This window comes from Bactrocera neohumeralis, chromosome 2 (genome assembly GCF_024586455.1).
Source record: "Bactrocera neohumeralis isolate Rockhampton chromosome 2, APGP_CSIRO_Bneo_wtdbg2-racon-allhic-juicebox.fasta_v2, whole genome shotgun sequence".
NCBI lineage: Eukaryota > Metazoa > Arthropoda > Insecta > Diptera > Tephritidae > Bactrocera > Bactrocera neohumeralis.
Genome location: NC_065919.1, coordinates 7,124,278 through 7,142,410, shown reverse-complemented (window position 1 = coordinate 7,142,410; position 18,133 = coordinate 7,124,278). Strand labels below are relative to the sequence as shown.

Here is an 18,133-nt window from a genome sequence, read left to right as displayed (position 1 = left end):
ACTCATCGGTCATGCAAAATTATTTGGTGGACTTTTGTGACGTTTTTGATGTTGGATTCTGAGCAACTTTTGGTCGTCAGTCAATTTGTGCGGAACAAACCGTGCACTCACCTTTCGTAAGCCCAAATGTTCGGTCAAAATGCGATGAATCGATGTTTTGGAGATGTTCAGTTCCATTTTCATGAATTTCAATGATGAATTCGGCTGATTTTTGATAAATTCACGGACAGTTTCGATGGAATTTCCGGTGATCACGGATTTTGATTGGCCCACATGTTGATCGTCATTTATGTCCTCACGACCACTTTGAAAACGTTGAAACCACTCGTGCACTCTGCTACGGGATAGGCAATCACCGCCATAAGCTTGTTTCATCAATTGAAACGTTTCGGTAAAAGTTTTACCAATTTTAAAACAAAACTTAATGTTGGCTCTTTGTTCGAAGCTCATTTTCGCACCGATAAGACAAACATACTGACACTTAAAACGCAATAGCTTCACTTCCAATCTATGAAATGTCATGAAATTCTCACTGAAAAATCGACAAAAATACATATTCTGACACACCAGTCGGCATATGGATGGCGACACTAGGGGGCGCTAGATTCGAAACTGTTTACTTTGGAATGCACCATGTAATTTTAAAGCTTAACCAACAATTCAGTGAGCTATTTTTCATGTCACTCAAATATCAAATAACTTCTTGTAGCACATATAGTAGAGAAACTTAAGGATTTCGTGGAGAGAAAATGTAAAATGTCGTTGGTGGGAAAATGCCAATCAAAACAGTAAAACTAGTCTAAAATCTGTAAAACAAAACTTGATCGCACAAAAGGTAACAGTTGATTAATAGACATTTTCAAGGCCAAACATGTATACACCAACACCTTTTCATACCATATGCCTAAACCAGGCAAGGTGGCAGCAGGCCGTTCGACATGTTGCAAGCTGAACAGAAGTAAAAGCAAACACTTTCACACCCTGCAACATATGCACACACACACATGCAGCTGCATATACCTGCTATGGTAATGAAAATCTTTTGGTGCGTGGATTTTCCCTTTGGCCAGCATTTTATTAAAATTTTCAGCTGGCTTCCAAAAACAGCCACGAAACCACACAAGTTTAAAGGTCACAGCGGCGTGTATGTAAGCAAGCTTTCAGACACGTTGCCACATAAATACACGACTACAAACATATTTATGCACGGCAACAAACACGATTGCTTATCTGCGTATGTACAGTTCGCTAACAGTTGTTTGTGGCATTGCAAAGGAAAATAACACGATTCCGAATTCTCACTGAAAACAGAACAAATCTTATATACTTTCCAAGTTGTCCGAAATGTAATGCCACAGAGAAATCTCTGCTAGCCAGACAATCACCGATTCGGTTGGCTGCCACACACACTGTTGCGGTGCAAGGTGCACAAGTCGAGAAGCGGAGCTTGTAAAGCTTCGGGCCACAATCTGCATATGAAACAGCAACGTGATAATGGAAATGCAGCAAACGAAGTTGTGCTGTCCTTGCCGCCTTTACCCTGTGCTATTTCATTATGTTGATCGTTTGGAGAAGGGGACAACACAACACGTATAATAACAACTCGGCATAGGAGTACATGTGTTACAACACCAAAAAGCAAGTTGCATCAACTTTTGTCCAAAGGCTATGCTACATGCACCAAATACACCAGCTTTATCAGATTCATACTTTGCATTGCATATGAAAATATTTCTGCGCGTACACCGGTTCTAATCCGACCTAGTATTTACTGATATATGTATAATATATGTACAGCCAAGCCATATGCGCAATATGTACCAAGTTGGCAACAATTCATATTGATTCGTTTTACGTTCGCGTTCAAAAAAATAGCAGTGTTTGTTTAAGGATATTGATAAACTCAAATGCAATCAAGAGTTTTCCATTTTGATTTTTTCACCGTTGCTGAATACGCTGAATGTGTCTTTTCCTGCTCAAATAAATCGTCTTCAAATTTCACTTGAGGTAAAAATTCTTCTGCAAATAACGGGGTTTTCAATAAAAGTGCTACAAAGGTGAATGAAATTTTTTATTCTTGTGAAAGTGCATTCTATGCGATTATGTATGGAGCTCAATTTCGTTTGCATGGCCACCACAGGCATGCTTGCTGAAATCCAGACGCTGAATCCAATTTTCGATGTGGTTTTCAAGCATAAATCATCGATACTGCTGCAATTTCATGTTCGATTTCGTATGAAGTTCATCAATCGTCGCTGGCCTGTTGGCGTAGACCAAAGACTTGGCGTAGCCCCTCAAAAAATAGTCTAACGGCGAGAAATCGCACGACCGAGGCGGCCAATTGACTGGACCATTTCGTGAAATAAGACATACACCAAACTTGGTTTTCAAAAAATCGATTGTAAGATTCGCTGAGTGGCTTGTGGCGCCGTCTTGTTGGAACCAGATATTGTCCAAGTCCATATTATCCAGTTCGGGAAAAAAGTATTAAATTTACATCGAGCAGAACGATTCTCATTCACAGCAACCTGCCGGTCTTGATCATCACGGAAGGAGTATGGCCCAATGACGCCGCCGACACGTAAAACGCACCAAACCGCAATATTTTCGGGATGCAATGGTGACTCATGGACTCATATTCTGCTTATTGACGAAGTCATTTGTCCAGAAATGGGCCCTATCGCTGAAGCTGATTTTTCGATGAAAATCCGGATCATTTTCAAGTTGTTGCCCAATTCACGAACATAGGACGATTCTGGTGATCAAGCGGCTTCATTTTGTGGTGTGCCTGTGAATTCAAATTTTTCCATTAGACGCTCAATTGTTGATCTGACAGGACGATTAACACGACCATAAATTGGACGTAGCGCTCTTAAAGTTGAGGCCACTGACTACGAATTTCGGTAGAAAATTTTAAAAATTTCGGCTCTTTGTTGAATCGTATATCTTTTCATGATAAAATGGCAAGACTTACTGAAGAGAAATGTCAAAAGAGCGGGAAAAAATATGACGTCGTTTGCTGCCCCTATCGGTCTACTTTTGTAGTGTCGTTTTGAAAAAAAAAAAAACGTTAGCGTATTCCTTCTAATTACTTCCAAAGTAGGACTCCTTTTTTCAGAAAACTCCTTAATTTTGTCAATAAGGGTTCCAAGTTCCTTGTACTCAATTTAGATTATCGATCACTCTCTCTTGCTGTCTTCTAGTTCATTTAACAAAGTCCTTTGACCCGGTCTTAAAACTCTCTCTATCTTTCTCTCTCTTTCCCACAACAAATCTAGCAAGCATTACTTTAGTGCATGTCGTATGATTCTATGTTTACGGCGTTCTCCAACGTACTTTGAGAGCGCGGAGATATTATATTCTTAACTTGTTGTTTGATTCATACTTTCATTATATTGCTCAGCACTGTTGTACACATATATGCTATGTGTTGTTAATATAAACTGCATACTATATACATATGTAATATATATTCACTTTTGCTGGTTAAAAATTTTTTCAGTATATTTTAGAATATCATTCTGGTTTTGTGTGTCATGTTCGCATTTATTCTTTTTACTTATGGACAAGGAGGTTTTACTTTACAAAGCTTTCTGAATTTGTATCAAATGAATCTGTTTTTAATTGCTTTGCGGCTTTTAGTTAAGCAGAAAAGAATTATTTGTGGTCCAAGATGAAAAGTTGACAAATTTAGGATGCATAAACTAATTCTCTAAACTTGTCTATTATACTCACCAGTTCTTGCAAAAGTATTTCATTTATATTAGATATTATATAGCATTTGCTAATCATCTAACTGATCTGTCTCTCAATGAGGGCCTTCGGGAATCATCGACGAAAATTTTCAATACTAGCTTCTTTCGAAAGTTTCTAGAGATATCGCAAGTCCTCTGCGATGCTTTAGAATCCCTGCTTTACCAGTTTAGTTGAGAAGAAATTTCACATATTTATGGGAGCGCGAACCTTAAATAAGAGTAAATAATCAGGAATATATGGATCCAGAAACCAAGTGTATATTTTCAACTTAATATGAAGCTATGTCTTTCATTTGTAGCCCATGAAGTTGTTACTGCCGGTTTGGGTCGATCACCCGAGTTATCTTGGAGACAGATGGTTTGTGAGATCAATTTCTTTTACCACAACCTAGATTCTCGGCCAGCGTGTATTTACAGGGGCTTCGTCAGCACATAAGTGCCTATAAAAGCATCTAGGTAAATTTTCAGCTTGAGCTAGAAAGCAACGAAGATCACCGCAGCTATCCAATCAACGCATTTAGCTCTGGTTCACCTATTGGTTTCCGATTGAAGCGCGCGTGAGATGCTCAGATAAATACACACACACATGCTTATACATGCGGCACACATGCACATATTGATTTTGTATGCAAAAGAGTAATCCGGTCATGTTTACAAAACACCAACAAACAATAGCGGCGGATAAGTGCTGAGAGTCCTAACGGAATTTCTTTTATTGCTTGTACACGCGATTTCAAAGCTATTTATTTCGAACTTTTATACCGGCAATTGTTGTTGTGAATTTATGCGATTTTTACTGTTTGCGCTTAAGTGTGGAAAATCGCTTACATATGCCTGAATGTAATTTCGCTTAAGCCGCTTGTTTGCGTTGCAACATTTCCGCTAAATTGCACGCCCACACACACACACTCACAGACACTGCTGCACACACATACAATTGCATATTGGCAGACGCTGTAGGAGTTTTTATGCATTTGCTTGTAGCACTTTTAAGTTTTATATGGAAGTCAAACATATTTATGCCGAGCACGAATTGTATTGCAGAGCCGTGGCTGGTGTAGTCTCGCTCACTTCGTGACCTCCGCTTTGCATGTATGCAAAGATTTACAAGGAAGTGCCTTTTATGACCTGAAGTGATTTCCAATTCTTGATTAAGACTTGGCAATTGTTGTAAATACGTTTACGTTTATTGGTATTTAGAGCGCTTTCCTGATTTTATTTTAGTGTGTTAATTGTTGCTGTAGTTGGCAGACTTTTAAAATTTTTAGTGAAGAATTAGATAATTCCGTTAGAGGCAATAGATGTTACCGAGAGGCAATACCGGAGGTGGGTATATATTTCTTGGATTGTAATTTAAAAATGGTTTCTGAAACTAAAAAAGTTATATTGAAAGCTTTTGCTCGAGGATCTTTATATAAAAATTGTTAGATATCTAAAAAAACTGAGAGATTTGTTCCGGTATAATTACAAGGTGCTTTCCAATGTAAAAAGAACTTTTTGAATCTAGCGCCCTCTGGTGACGCCATCTATATGTTGACTGATGCGTTGGAATCTAATATCTTTATCAATTGTCCAGTGAGAATTTCATGACATTTCATTGATTGGAAGTGAAGTTATTGCGTTTTACGTGTCAGTATGTTTGTGTTATCGGTGCGAAAATGAGCTTCGAACAAAGAGCCAACATTAAATTTGGTTTTAAAATTGATAAAACTTTTACCGAAACGTTTCAATTGATGAAACAAGTTTATGGCGATGATTGCCTAACCCGTAGCAGAGTGCACGAGTGGTTTCAACGTTTTCAAAGTGGTCGTAAGGACATAAATGACGATCACCATGTGGGTCAATCAAAATCCGTGATCAACGGAAATTCCATCGAAACTGTGCGTAAATTCATCAAAAATCAGTCGAGAGCATTATTGAAATTCATGGAAATGAAATTGAACATCTCCAAAACATCGATTTATCGCATTTTGACCGAACATTTGGGCTTACGAAAGGTGTGTGCGGAACAAACCGCACAAATTGACTGACGACCAAAAGTTGCTCGGAATCCAACATTCGAAGCACGATTATTTGACCAAAAATCACATTTTAACCATTAACCACTCCCCGTATTCACCTGATATGACACCGTGCGACTTCTTCCATTTCGGAAAAATGCATCTGCCCATGACAGGAAAGCGCTATGCAGACGTAGAGGCTATTCAAAAGGCTGGCAATGGCATACTGACGGCCATACCCGCCAACGAGCTAAAACACTCGTTCGACGTGCTCTTGGACCGTGTATTGAAGCAGAAGGAAACTATTTTGAATAAAATAAACTGATTTTGCCGAAAAAACTATTTGTTCTGTTTTTTTTTTAAGTCCTGTTTACTTTGGAAAGCCCTTTGTATATACGGTATGTTACAAATGGACATGACTTAATCGACTCCATTAGCTGATGACACTGATCATTTACATAAATGCTTTATGGGATCTTCATTGTTTCCTGCTCGCTGTCCCAAACTTCGTGGCAATAACTTGTACTTATTCAGGGCATAAAAAATAAGCTCTTCAATGGTTCTTGATTAGACTAATCTTACCCCTTGCAATAAAAATTTTCAAAATTTCTGGGAAAAAAGGTTTATTCGAATTTCAGACCATACTTCCAATATTTTCAAGGTGTCTTTCCTTACAAACTACTTCCAGAAATGCACGGATATATGCTAGTTGGAGTTGCTGAAAGCAATGAATATTGATATTGGCTCAATTTCCAATTAATCCAATGGCAAACTGGACATCTGGATTTGTTAAATTGTTTCCAGAAACTATGACGGTTGAAAAATCTTTTCCATTTTAATTGGTAAATCGCTACATCCATAAGTGTTGACTTCCGGCACGCATACACGCACATTCACCCCTTTCAATCGTAAATTTGAGCACTTTGCCAATATTTATGCAAATAATTCCCACATACGCAGTTTTTGTCCCTTCTACACAATTAGGTAAGCAACGCGCTTGTTTGCTGTGAACCCTTAAATTCTAGCGGAAGAGGTTGATGGGGTCCCAACAAGTTTAACGCCTGCTGAGATTAGACCTTTTGCGCTCATAAAACTTGTGATTTTATGACTTTTGCCATTTCCTGCTTACAAGTTGTTCGCCACGACGCAACAATACAAAACGACCACATAGCCACATACACACACATATACATGCAAGTGCATGCAATAGCAAATACAGCAAATGGCAGCAGCATAAATGTCGCGTCAACCAAACAAGAGCAACAACAACAATGATGGCAAAATATTCGCCTGCTGGCTTTTGCTGCTCTAGTTGACTTGCAATTTCATTTCGGTGCTTCTTGAAATGTTTTTTCTCTCTTTGGTTCTTTTTTTGCTGCAATTTCTTATCTAGATTCATGCTGCCACAACAAAGCGAAACAAAATCCGACCGAAAGTTGCATCAAAAAACATATTTCACATGTTCGCCCTCAACCACTGCGGCGGCTGCTTTGCCCATGGCATTCAAGCACGAGAGCATTCAAGCATTCATACTCGTTGTACTCGTTGTACTTGTGTAGTCTCATTTTGTTTTTTTTTCATTTTGATTTCACTTTTGTTGTACAACTTTTTACATACACTTTGGTGTATTCTGCTTCTGCTCGCTGCTTTTTTCGAATTCCCTCAACAATTTTTATAGTAATTTCTAAACTTTTTCATCGTCAAAATGAGAGAATTGTGTAAGCACAAGAATATTGCCAGATTCTTCACATAAGTTTTGTCGAGCTGTTTCTTTATTCTATCGTATTTTTTATGCATTTTTCATATACTATATTTGTACGCCGCCACACACCTGCCCCACTGCCGCAGCTTTTGTGTTATAACCGATAAACTTTGAAAATTGGTGGCAAAAAATTGCGCAAATTTCTTACTTGTCTGCTTCTTGCTTTTTAATAAGCATAAAAAAGTTTGAAATGTGCAGGCAATTTATAATCTCTCTCCACTTAGTCGCTTGCATTTCAATGCTCACGCCTTCAAGCATTAGCAAAAGTAGTTGGAAAAGTTTTATTACACATGTGAATATCACGCAAACATCCATTGGATTTTACAAGCAGTTTAGTTTGAAATCAGAGCAGGTGCTTTAATCACCGGAAAACTTTTATAACTACTAGTAAATTATGTTGTGCTACTAACAAAAAGATGAAATGATATATTTTATAAAGACACTTTAAAGCTTAAGTCCATAAATTTCAATTGCATGCTTCGTTATAAAAAGGATTTCTGATGAAAGGCGTCCATAAAACGCATTTTCCATTTTTCGGTGAACAGCAAAGACGCACACCGCAAATAGTTAGCTGTGACGCGCACCTAAAAATTCTTTAAAGAAAATTTCAACGCGTCTCTTTATATCCTAAATATCTGCTTAAATGTGTTCTAGATACTAGTGACATGTTCGCTGAAAAGGCATATGTTAAGAGGAAGACACTTTCTGAAATCAGAAAATAATCACTTCGGTCCTAGCTTTCTTATAAAAAGTCAGAAATTAGTTCAATTATGTCCATGACTTTATATAAGAATTCTTGCGAGGCACATTTGCTCTACGCAGAATTCAATAAAATGGTTCCAAAATTTCTTTAAGATTTATTGAATTAAAGTTTCTTTTTCAGCAAATAATAACAAAATTTAATTTCAATATACAATTTATATGAGATCAATTTGTCTCCAAATCGTCTAGAATGCTGCAAACAAAAAGCTGGAACCTTTGTTAGCAAAAATTGGCAGATACAATTTCCAAAAGTGAAACATTTTTGAGTTTGCATCATTGACCAAATTTTTATTAAGTTATTGTTGATGCATTGAGCTCTTAAAAAAGAATACTTTATGTACAAGAAATCAACTCGAATTTATATCCTACAAATGGCACTCAACATGGCAGTACTTTCAGGAGAAGTCTAAACATTCTTGAGCTAGCCAGCGCTGCCGCTGTTTCTTGATTCTCGTACAGCTCATTATCGTATGAATCGTATAGCTAGCCAGATTATAGAATAACTTAACCCAATTTGGTAGAGATCTCACTGAAATTATGTTTTATTATCTGTTGGAGTATACAAACTTGAATTATTCTTAAAGCTTTAGGTAAGCTCTTAGTATAAAACTATATATTTTGATTTGAGAAATAGAATATATTACCATTATTTTTTATCTCCCATTGAAGTGGTCAGTGCAGCCTAAATTAATAATATTCTCTCCCTTATATATTATTCTGAACAATGTCTTAATAAAATATTTGACATAACATCTTGTAAACACATATATCTTTGAATAAATAAAAAATGAACTAGAACTCATTCTATTTGGACTTTTCTTCGTATTTGCAGAGCCGTCTTCATTGCAGACCAAAGATTTCTGGCGCTAAAGCAACCGGACAAATTCTGGACGCTGCAAATAAAATACGTACAAGCAAGAGATGCGGGCGCCTACGAGTGTCAAGTGTCAACGGAGCCAAAAGTTAGCGCCCGAGTGCACTTGCAAGTGGTTGGTAAGTTGCAAACAACTTTCATTTTATTGCAGCGGCGAGGGCAGCGGCAGCCAAAACTTATGCAATTAAGTGAAGGAAAGCAAAAAGAAAGTTCTGCTTTCAGCTTGCGGCTTTAACCATTGAGTCTAAGTCAATTCTAAGCAAACGAGGCGTTCTAGGAAAGGTTAAGTGTGGTCTCAGTACACAAACACATGTTCACCTGTGAACTATGTGTTGTTGTTATCACTTTTGTTTTGTCACAAGCGATTTGTTTCTATGTTACTGTGATACTTTCTCACACATAAATGCACTTTAATATTTATCAGAAATTGAGTTCACATATTTCCAGAGTTAATCGCATAAGTTTGCAACCAGCGCGGAACTGAGTGCCCAGGGAGGGCAGAACTGATTTCGGTTATGGGCAGCTAGTTTTATTTAGTTTTAGTTTTCTCGAGTAATAGAGGTATTTAACTAGTAGCTCAGCTAGGCTCTCTATGCCTCATAGGACGCCAGATCTAGAGTAACGTCTTCAGGCCTTTGACTGAAATCAATCTCAGAAATTAATAACTGTGACACATGTGACTTGAAGTAATGAGTTCCAGCTTCTAAATTTAGACTTAAGTTTGTACCATAACTCTTTCGATGACTAGACATAATCTAGTTCCTCAGTTTTGAGATATCGATCTGAAATATAGATATAGAAACTTAGCATATAACTGCCATACAAACTGAACAGTCGGAATCAAGTGGTTGCATGGAAAACCTTCTCATTTGACGAGATATTTTCACTAAATTTAGCAGGGGTTATTACCTAAGGCAGTATTGTAATCTCCAAAGAAATTGCATCGATTCACTGTAACAGAAAGCTGTCATACCAACTGACCGAACAAAGTTCTTGTAAGAGACCTTTTATAATTTAAGGGTATTCTGACTTTGGGTTTTTTCATATTTCATCAAAATTGAGGACTGCAAAACTCCTACGCCACATACGTATGCGTGAACCCGCAGCGCCAAACTCACACACATGCCAACACAACCATTCATTCACAAGCTCAAATGCGCCGGCATTGCGGTGCCATGCATTTAAATTTACTTGGAGAATTTAATTTTAATTGTGGCTGGAATGTATTGAAAAGTCAGAGTCCAACTGCCTAACGGTCATGACAAAAGAAACTTTTGCATAGCCAAAAGCTTTTAACAAGAAAACTTTTCGCCGCCCCTAACGGTTAGGAATTTAATGGCACATACAAGAATGTCTTATTTAGTTCAGCTTCGGTTGAAGTCGCTGCTTGGGTGCGACGTACATATACATATGTTGGCGTCTGTATCTGGGTGTGTGTGGCTTTCAGTAATAACACACCAGCACACGTATGTCTTCAGCATCTTCGCCTGATGCTGTGGACTCAGCTTCGGAGTTACATAATAACAATATAACAAAAGTAAGCGCCAACATATACAAATAAATAAAAAAGGGAAAAATAAATGAAAGTTCAACTTCCAACTAATATTTGGTCATGTGTGAAAAGTGCAAGTGTTGAACGCTTCAAAAGTTTCCTAAATATTTCTTCGGGCAATGCTCGAAGTGGGTGTGTCGCTGTCAGTAGTTGTTCCGATAATTGACTTTTAGTGGTTTTTCGTAGAATTTCAAAATTACTGTTATTTTGTTAAATATTTGTGTGTGTTCACCAAAAAGTTCTGAAAGTTATTCTATGGTAAATATTAAAACGCAAGCGTGTGTGGTCAATGTGCCAGCAGCTGGCACTTAACTCATCATTACATATTCTCCTGGGGATATGTGGCTTCACAGTTAACCTTTACTCAGTGAAATAATAATAATAATTCTTCAAAAAGATATGTAAATCCAAACCCACTAATTTTACTATTTTTCTTTGCTCCCACAAGATTTCACCCCTAATAAGTTTAATGTACATTTACCCCTAACTAAGCCTTTACTTGCTTGCTCCAGCGGCAACATATTTTTTTAACTTTATTAAATTTTTGTTTTCAAATTAAGTAAATTTAAAATTTCGTTATTTTATTATTTTTTTATCATTACTTATAATTTTATTCCCCTTTATTCATTGCACTTTAATAATATTATATTTCTGGTCACGTAATATTCTTCCCCAATACATACAATTATGCCAATGCATGCTTGAAATAAATCCACAAGGGCTTCAGACACCTCTATGTGTGACCGAAACAAATGAGCCGAGGAAAATATGCTGTAAATGACAGAAACACAAATACTTAGGTAATTTGCTCGTAAATGAGGCAGGGAAAGCACGTAAGCCGGCCGAAGATCAACCCTGCCGAAAGCACACACACTGAAAATAAAAGCAAACATATGCAAAAGAAATCGAGCGGAAATACCAGATTTAACATTGGTTTCTCAATAACAACAACAAACGATCAAATACAGAAAAACGTACGCGTGAAACTGGCGAAACACACAAAAGGAGGGTCCCAATGACAAAACGAAGGCTATAAATGCAAATTGCTTTCCACCTATTCGGGGAATGGGGAAAGTCGATGGGAGTGAGTATAAATATAGGAGGAGTTCATATTTGTATTGGTTCGTGTTTTTTTTTGCTTCATTACAATATTTGAGGAAGAGAGGGACTACTTCAACGCTTCGAGTATATCAAACCACAGTTTAATTAGTATAAATAAATACTCGAAACCGATATAAATGTAGCTGAAACTGAAACTTTCAAAACCCTTTAAAGTGCGATTGGAAAGAAAAGAAAAGGCAAGGGCACAGTTGCACACTTCTTCTTCTCATTTAGAGTTAACAAAAGCGGCCAGTCGTACTTCCTTCCGCCGCCAATTGGAGATTCCAAGGTCCTTCTCCACCTGATCTTTCCAACGCAGGGAAGATGTACCTCTCCCTCTGCTTCCACCGACGGGTATTGAATCGAAAACCTTCAAAGCTGGAGTGTTCTCTTCCATCCGGTCAACATGGGCTAGCTAGTGCAGCCGCTGTCTTTGCTGAACTACGCCAATGTTATCGTATATTTTGTACAGCTCATAGTTCCATCGAATGCGGTATTCGCCGCAGCCAATCGAAAACTCGTAACGCCGACTCATCATACATTGTCATCGTCCATGTCTCTGCACCACATAGCACGACGATATGATAAGTGCATTGTAGAGTTTGGTCTTTGTTCGTCGAGAGAGGATTTTACTCCTCATTTGCCTTCTCACTCCGAAATAGCAATCTAATATGCAAAATTCTTAGTTAGAGGCTTGAATATAAAGCAATGCCTGATGTTCTTTCGACATTAGTAGGGGTTCCTCTCGGACATTCTCCAATAGCCATTCATGCGATAAGTCTAAAATCTTGACGGACGCAAGTTATCAAAGTTATATGGAGCAGGGTGAGATGGAAACATATGTACATACACTTACTCTTCCATTGTTCAGCCTTTGCAAAACTTAAAATGAAATATCGCGGTGGTCTTATCTGCGGCTTCTTCTTCATAGCCGAAACTGACATTGGCCGTCTCAATAAATTTTTCAAAGGTTTTGTCGAAGTATAAGGGTCTTACGATAAATTACATTGTGACAAAAAGCTACCAGAAAATTGTAAATGAAAAGCAAACTATTTAATTATTCATCAAGATTTATTTTGTAGCTATCAAAGTAATCCCCACTATATATAAAGCATTTATACCAACGATTTTTTCACTTCTCGAAACACTTTTCATAAACACTTTTTAGAATGGCCCTCAGTTCCTTGTAACACCCAGAAGGAAGGGTCGGAGACCCTATAAAGTATATATATATAAATGATCAGTATGTTGAGCTGAGTCGATTTAACCATGTTCGTCTGTCTGTCTGTCTGTCCGTCCGTCCGTCCGTCTGTATATATGTATACGAACTAGTCCCTCAGTTTTTAAGATATCCTTTTGAAATTTTGCAAACGTCATTTTCTCTTCAAGAAGCTGCTCATTTGTCGGAACGGCCGATATCGGACCACTATAACATATAGCTGCCATATAAACTGAACGATCGGAATCAAGTTCTTGTATGGAAAACTTTCACATTTGACAATGTATCATCACCAAATTTGGTATAGATTATTTTCTAAAGCAACAATGTAATCTCCGAAAAAATTGTTCAGATCGGATTACTATAGCATATAGCTTCCATACAAACTGAACACATAGTTACTAAAAGAAATGCACCTGTGAAGGGTATATTAGCTTCGGTGCAGCCGAAGTTAACGTTTTGTCTTGTTTTTATCTCTTCTATCGACTGAAAACGGGTTCCACGGAGCGGCAATTTCTGTTTGGAGAACAAGAAAAAATCACATGGAGCCAAATCTGGTAAATACTGTGGTTGATCGATGGTATTCATTACGTTTTTGGATTTAAATTCAGTAGTGCTCTTTTTGACAAAAAAAGCAGCTTTTACGAGACGAGTCGAGCAAGAACGCGTTTCTTACCCAAAATATCCACCAAAATCATTCGAACGGACTCGCGAGATCTCTCTTGCCATCTATTTCACATGTGCATTTTTAAGCACATCCTTGTGTGTATCCCTCGTAGGCTTGTTTTTTTGCTAAAATTAAACGAATTGGTTAGAAATACAAAATTTGAGACAAATTATTTGTTCGATTTTTTTATACACTATAAAAATGGCAACGCAGCACTGGGGTGTGCCGACTTATGCAGCTGCTGTAAACAAACTGGTTGACAGATTACGCTCATACTTGATATAATAATTAAGAACAGTCCTACCACCTTAGCGGAGTACAGTTTTTTGAAATAACATTTACCCGGGGAATTAATTTACAATTTCTGGATGTTTTTTCGGCAGTTACAACGGAACGCCGTTCTAAGCTGTCAAATCGAAAATTAGAATAACTTTTTCCTGTAGGGTACTTTGTATGTTTTCTCTCATCTGCTTGTTCTGGTGAATACCGCAGCCATTCTGGACTCACACAGAGTATTGCTGTAGATAATGCGAGAACAAAGCAATGCTTATCAACACATGCATAGCTATACATATACTACTTAAATTATTATATAGGTAAGTATACTCGTATAGGTATAAATAGTTGAAAAACAAACAGCGTGTGGTCGTTGCGACAAGCTCTTTGTCGTTGTAAATGGCAGCGAGCGGCACAATGGATATTAAAGTGTATTTTTTCTGCGCACAACATGTGCGGTGCTCCGGAGAAAGTGTCGCAAAAAATGCAAATATGATAATGACAACGGGCTATGCGGCGCTGAATAGCAATGCTGCCATGAATGGCGAAAAAAGGACAAAGCGGAAATTCAATTTGTATGTCGGAAATGTGAAGTGATTATGCGGATTAAGCTGCGTGACGCAACTTTTTTCACGACCACGTGATTATAGGTGTTAAATAAAAAATAAATTATTGAAACCATTTGTTGTTTTTCTACTTTCTAAAGAAGAAAAAGGGAATTGTATATGAAATATTTGTTGGTTAAATAAATAAATAATTTTAAGTAGCCGCAAAAGCCGCTTTACATCGTTATGTACGCGAATTAATACCTCAGTGTTTGAGGTATCGGTTTAAAATTTTGAATACACTCTTTTCTCACCAAGAATCTCCTCAATTGTTGAAACCGCGCATATCGGACAACTATAGCATATAGCTGCCAGACAAACTAGACAATTGAAAGCAAGCGTTTGTATAAGAAATCATTGATGAAATATTTTTAAGAAATTCGGCATAGATCATTATCTGAGACAGTGGTATAATCTGCGAAAAATTGTTCAGATCGGGTCACTATAGCATATAAACGATTGAAGCGAAATTCTTGTGAGTAATCTTTTGAATTTTTTAAGGGTTAATAGCTTCGGTTGAAAATTGATTTTATCATCCACTTCAACATTGGCTTGAACAAATTTGAACTTAAGAACAGGATGTTCTCACTTTTATTTCCTAAAAGGTATTAAATTTTACTTCTTTGATGGTTAACTAATGTCGTCAGCAGGGAAAATAATACAACTCAACCATTGGCAGGAAAGATACCACTTAAAGATATAGAGATGTGGGATATGCAGCGGCATCTTAGTAAGATCCAAGGGCTAAACTCATGGACCAAAAAAGTTGTATGGTGAACTTAGCGTTGCCCGTTAAGCGAAATCTTGATTCTAGCAGCGTTTTATACAGACTATGACTTCAGCAAACTGACAACCTTCGAACTTCTCGATAATCACACCACCATTTTCAAACACTGCTTCCTTTGAGCTTCGTAAAAAATTTTACAATATATTCTAATGTTGCACCATAGAGCTTTGCTAGACACCATCTGTCGAGACTTCCAGCAGAAGAGCGCTATCATTGTTAAGATAAGAGATCGAAAGAAAAATCACCACCTGGCACACCCTGTATATATACATACTTACTAACACCCGTGCTTGTGGCACCAGTGTGCTCAAGCAGATTGATATAAACTACAACCAATGCAAGGCTAGGTATTCTAGATAGCGAAACGCACATGCAAACTCACATACATATAGACATATATACAAGTATATGAAACGATTTGTTGTTGCGCACGTCAGCAAGGCAAATTTTGCATTCACGCTTCCTTCTCCGTTTTGCGAGTACGTGTTAATGCCACAGCTGCTATTCTCCGAAAAAGATTTCACTTGCGCATTCGTAACAGATGCGCTTCGCTACCGTAACGTAATGCCAACTGATTGCTACAGCCACATTGCAAATGTGAAATCCTCGAAATCTTCATCCGTTTTTATTTCTCGCAATTGAGTTACTACACACCCACACACACGCGCATACACATATATGTACATGTAATATATTTATTTATTCGACAAGTGTGTGGTGGCAGAAAAGTTTTAGAAATGCACATGTAACACCTCATCGAACATGCGGCCTTGCGCGTGCGTGTGTGTACATGTGTGCTTTGGTGTGGTCGTGGTACGTGTCCTACGTGCCAGGCAGCTGTTAATTTAGTTTATTGCTTCACATTCAATTGTTATAAGTGTGACAAGCTGCCGTTGCTGCCACTGCTCACCTGTATTTTTCTCGAAATTATTCTCCTCAGCATTTCTATCATTGCAAATAAATATTTCGCACTCATATTTACAATTTTTTTGTGCCTTTCTAATTCTAGTGCCACGCACCGAAATTGTCGGCGGACCAGAACGCTTAGTGAAGGCTGGCAGCACTGTCGTGTTGCGCTGTATCGTACGCGGTGCCCTGGAGCCGCCCACCTTCATTATGTGGTATCATAGTACGGAGCAAATCACCAGCGATTCAACACGTTATCGCACACAAGTTGACCGAAATATACCCGAAATCGAAGGCGATGCCCATAGTACGGTAAGTGAAGTAGCAGCTGACACAAATAAGAAATAGAAATATATTTGTAGCTGATTTTCTTCAGCTGAGACCCAACAACACATCCAAACACTATATCAGTTTTATATACCGATATTCGCTATCTAACATTTGTAATCCTTTGAGTAGGAAATTTTTTTGGAAATCTTTGCATTTTTCAACAATCCACGTTAGCTTCTTAAATAGCATTGGGTAGTCGAAAAAGACTTTTCGTATTTGACAATAGATGTCGTTGAAGTCGTATATCTCCAGTGCTACCAATCACATTGTGTTTTACCATATGGTGTTGGAAAAAAATTGGTGAAAATAATAAAGAAATTCGCTATATTTTGAAATTTTTGAAAAATTGAATGGACCTAGTTTACATCTGCGATTCTTTGCTGAAACGAAATGAAATCGAACCATTTCCGAAGCGAATGGAAACAAGAGACCAAAAGTGGTTCAAATACGACAATAATGTGCGAAAAAGATCATGGTACAAGCGTGGTGAAACTCAACAAATGGTCGCAAAGCCAGGATTGACGCCTCGAAAGGTTATGCTGAGTGTTTGGTGGGATTGGGAAGGAATCATCCACTATGAGCTGCTCCAGCGTGGTCGAATGATTGGGTCTACATTTTACTGTCAACAACTGATGAGAGTGAAGTAAGTAATCGACAAAACACAGCCATAACTTATCAACAAAGAGGTCTTCGTCTTCCATCAGGACAATGCTAGACCACACACATACTTGTTGACTTGGCAAAAACTGGGAGAGCTTGGCTGGGAAGTTTTGATGCATCCACCATATAGCCCAGATCTTGCACCATCGGACTAACATTTGTTTCGGTCAATGCAGAACTTCCTTAATGGAGTAAAGTTGGCTTCAAGAGAAGCCTGTGAAAATTACTTGTCGCAGTTTTTCGCCGAGAAACCTGAGAAGTTTTACATAGTAATAGAAGTTGAAATACCAGGAGCGTTAAAAAGTAAACAGGACTTAAAAAAAAACAAAACCAATTCAATCAATTTATTTTATTCAAAATAGTCTTCTACCCCTTCAGTACGAACGAGTGTTTTAGCTCGTTTGCCGGTATGGCCGCCAGTATGCCGGTGCAAGCCTTTTGAATGGCCTCTACGTCTGCATAACGCTTTCCTTTCATGGGCAAATGCATTTTTCCGAAAAGGAGGAAGTCGCACAGTGCCATATCAGGTGAATACGGGGAGTGGTTAATGGTTAAAATGTGATTTTTGGTCAAATAATCGTCCTTCGAATGTTGGATTCTGATCAATTTTTGGTCGTCAGTCAATTTGTGCGGAACAAACCGTGCACACATCTTTCGTAAGCCCAAATGTTCAGTCAAAATGCGATAAATCGATGTTTTGGAGATGTTCAATTCCATTTTCATGAATTTCAATGATGATTTCGGCTGATCTTTGATTTCCGGTAAACACATTGCCAAGTTTATCGTCATTTATGTCCGTCAATGGTATATATTTGGTTCATACAGTTCAGTTTTTTATAAATATAAAAAAAACAATATGTTGAAGTTTGATTAGAAA

At 37.8% G+C, this 18,133-nt stretch overlaps 1 protein-coding gene across 4 annotated transcripts in view; it reads left to right on the top strand.

Moving 5' to 3' along the window:
* Window positions 1-18,133, top strand: part of LOC126768063 (zwei Ig domain protein zig-8) — a 202,916-nt gene that overhangs the window by 164,835 nt on the left and 19,948 nt on the right. For all 4 annotated transcript variants that reach the window (XM_050485957.1, XM_050485976.1, XM_050485951.1 and 1 more), the window contains 2 exons: window positions 9,112-9,272; window positions 16,370-16,578. In XM_050485957.1, the coding sequence (XP_050341914.1) occupies window positions 9,112-9,272; window positions 16,370-16,578 (370 nt within the window). The remainder of the gene's footprint in view (window positions 1-9,111; window positions 9,273-16,369; window positions 16,579-18,133) is intronic.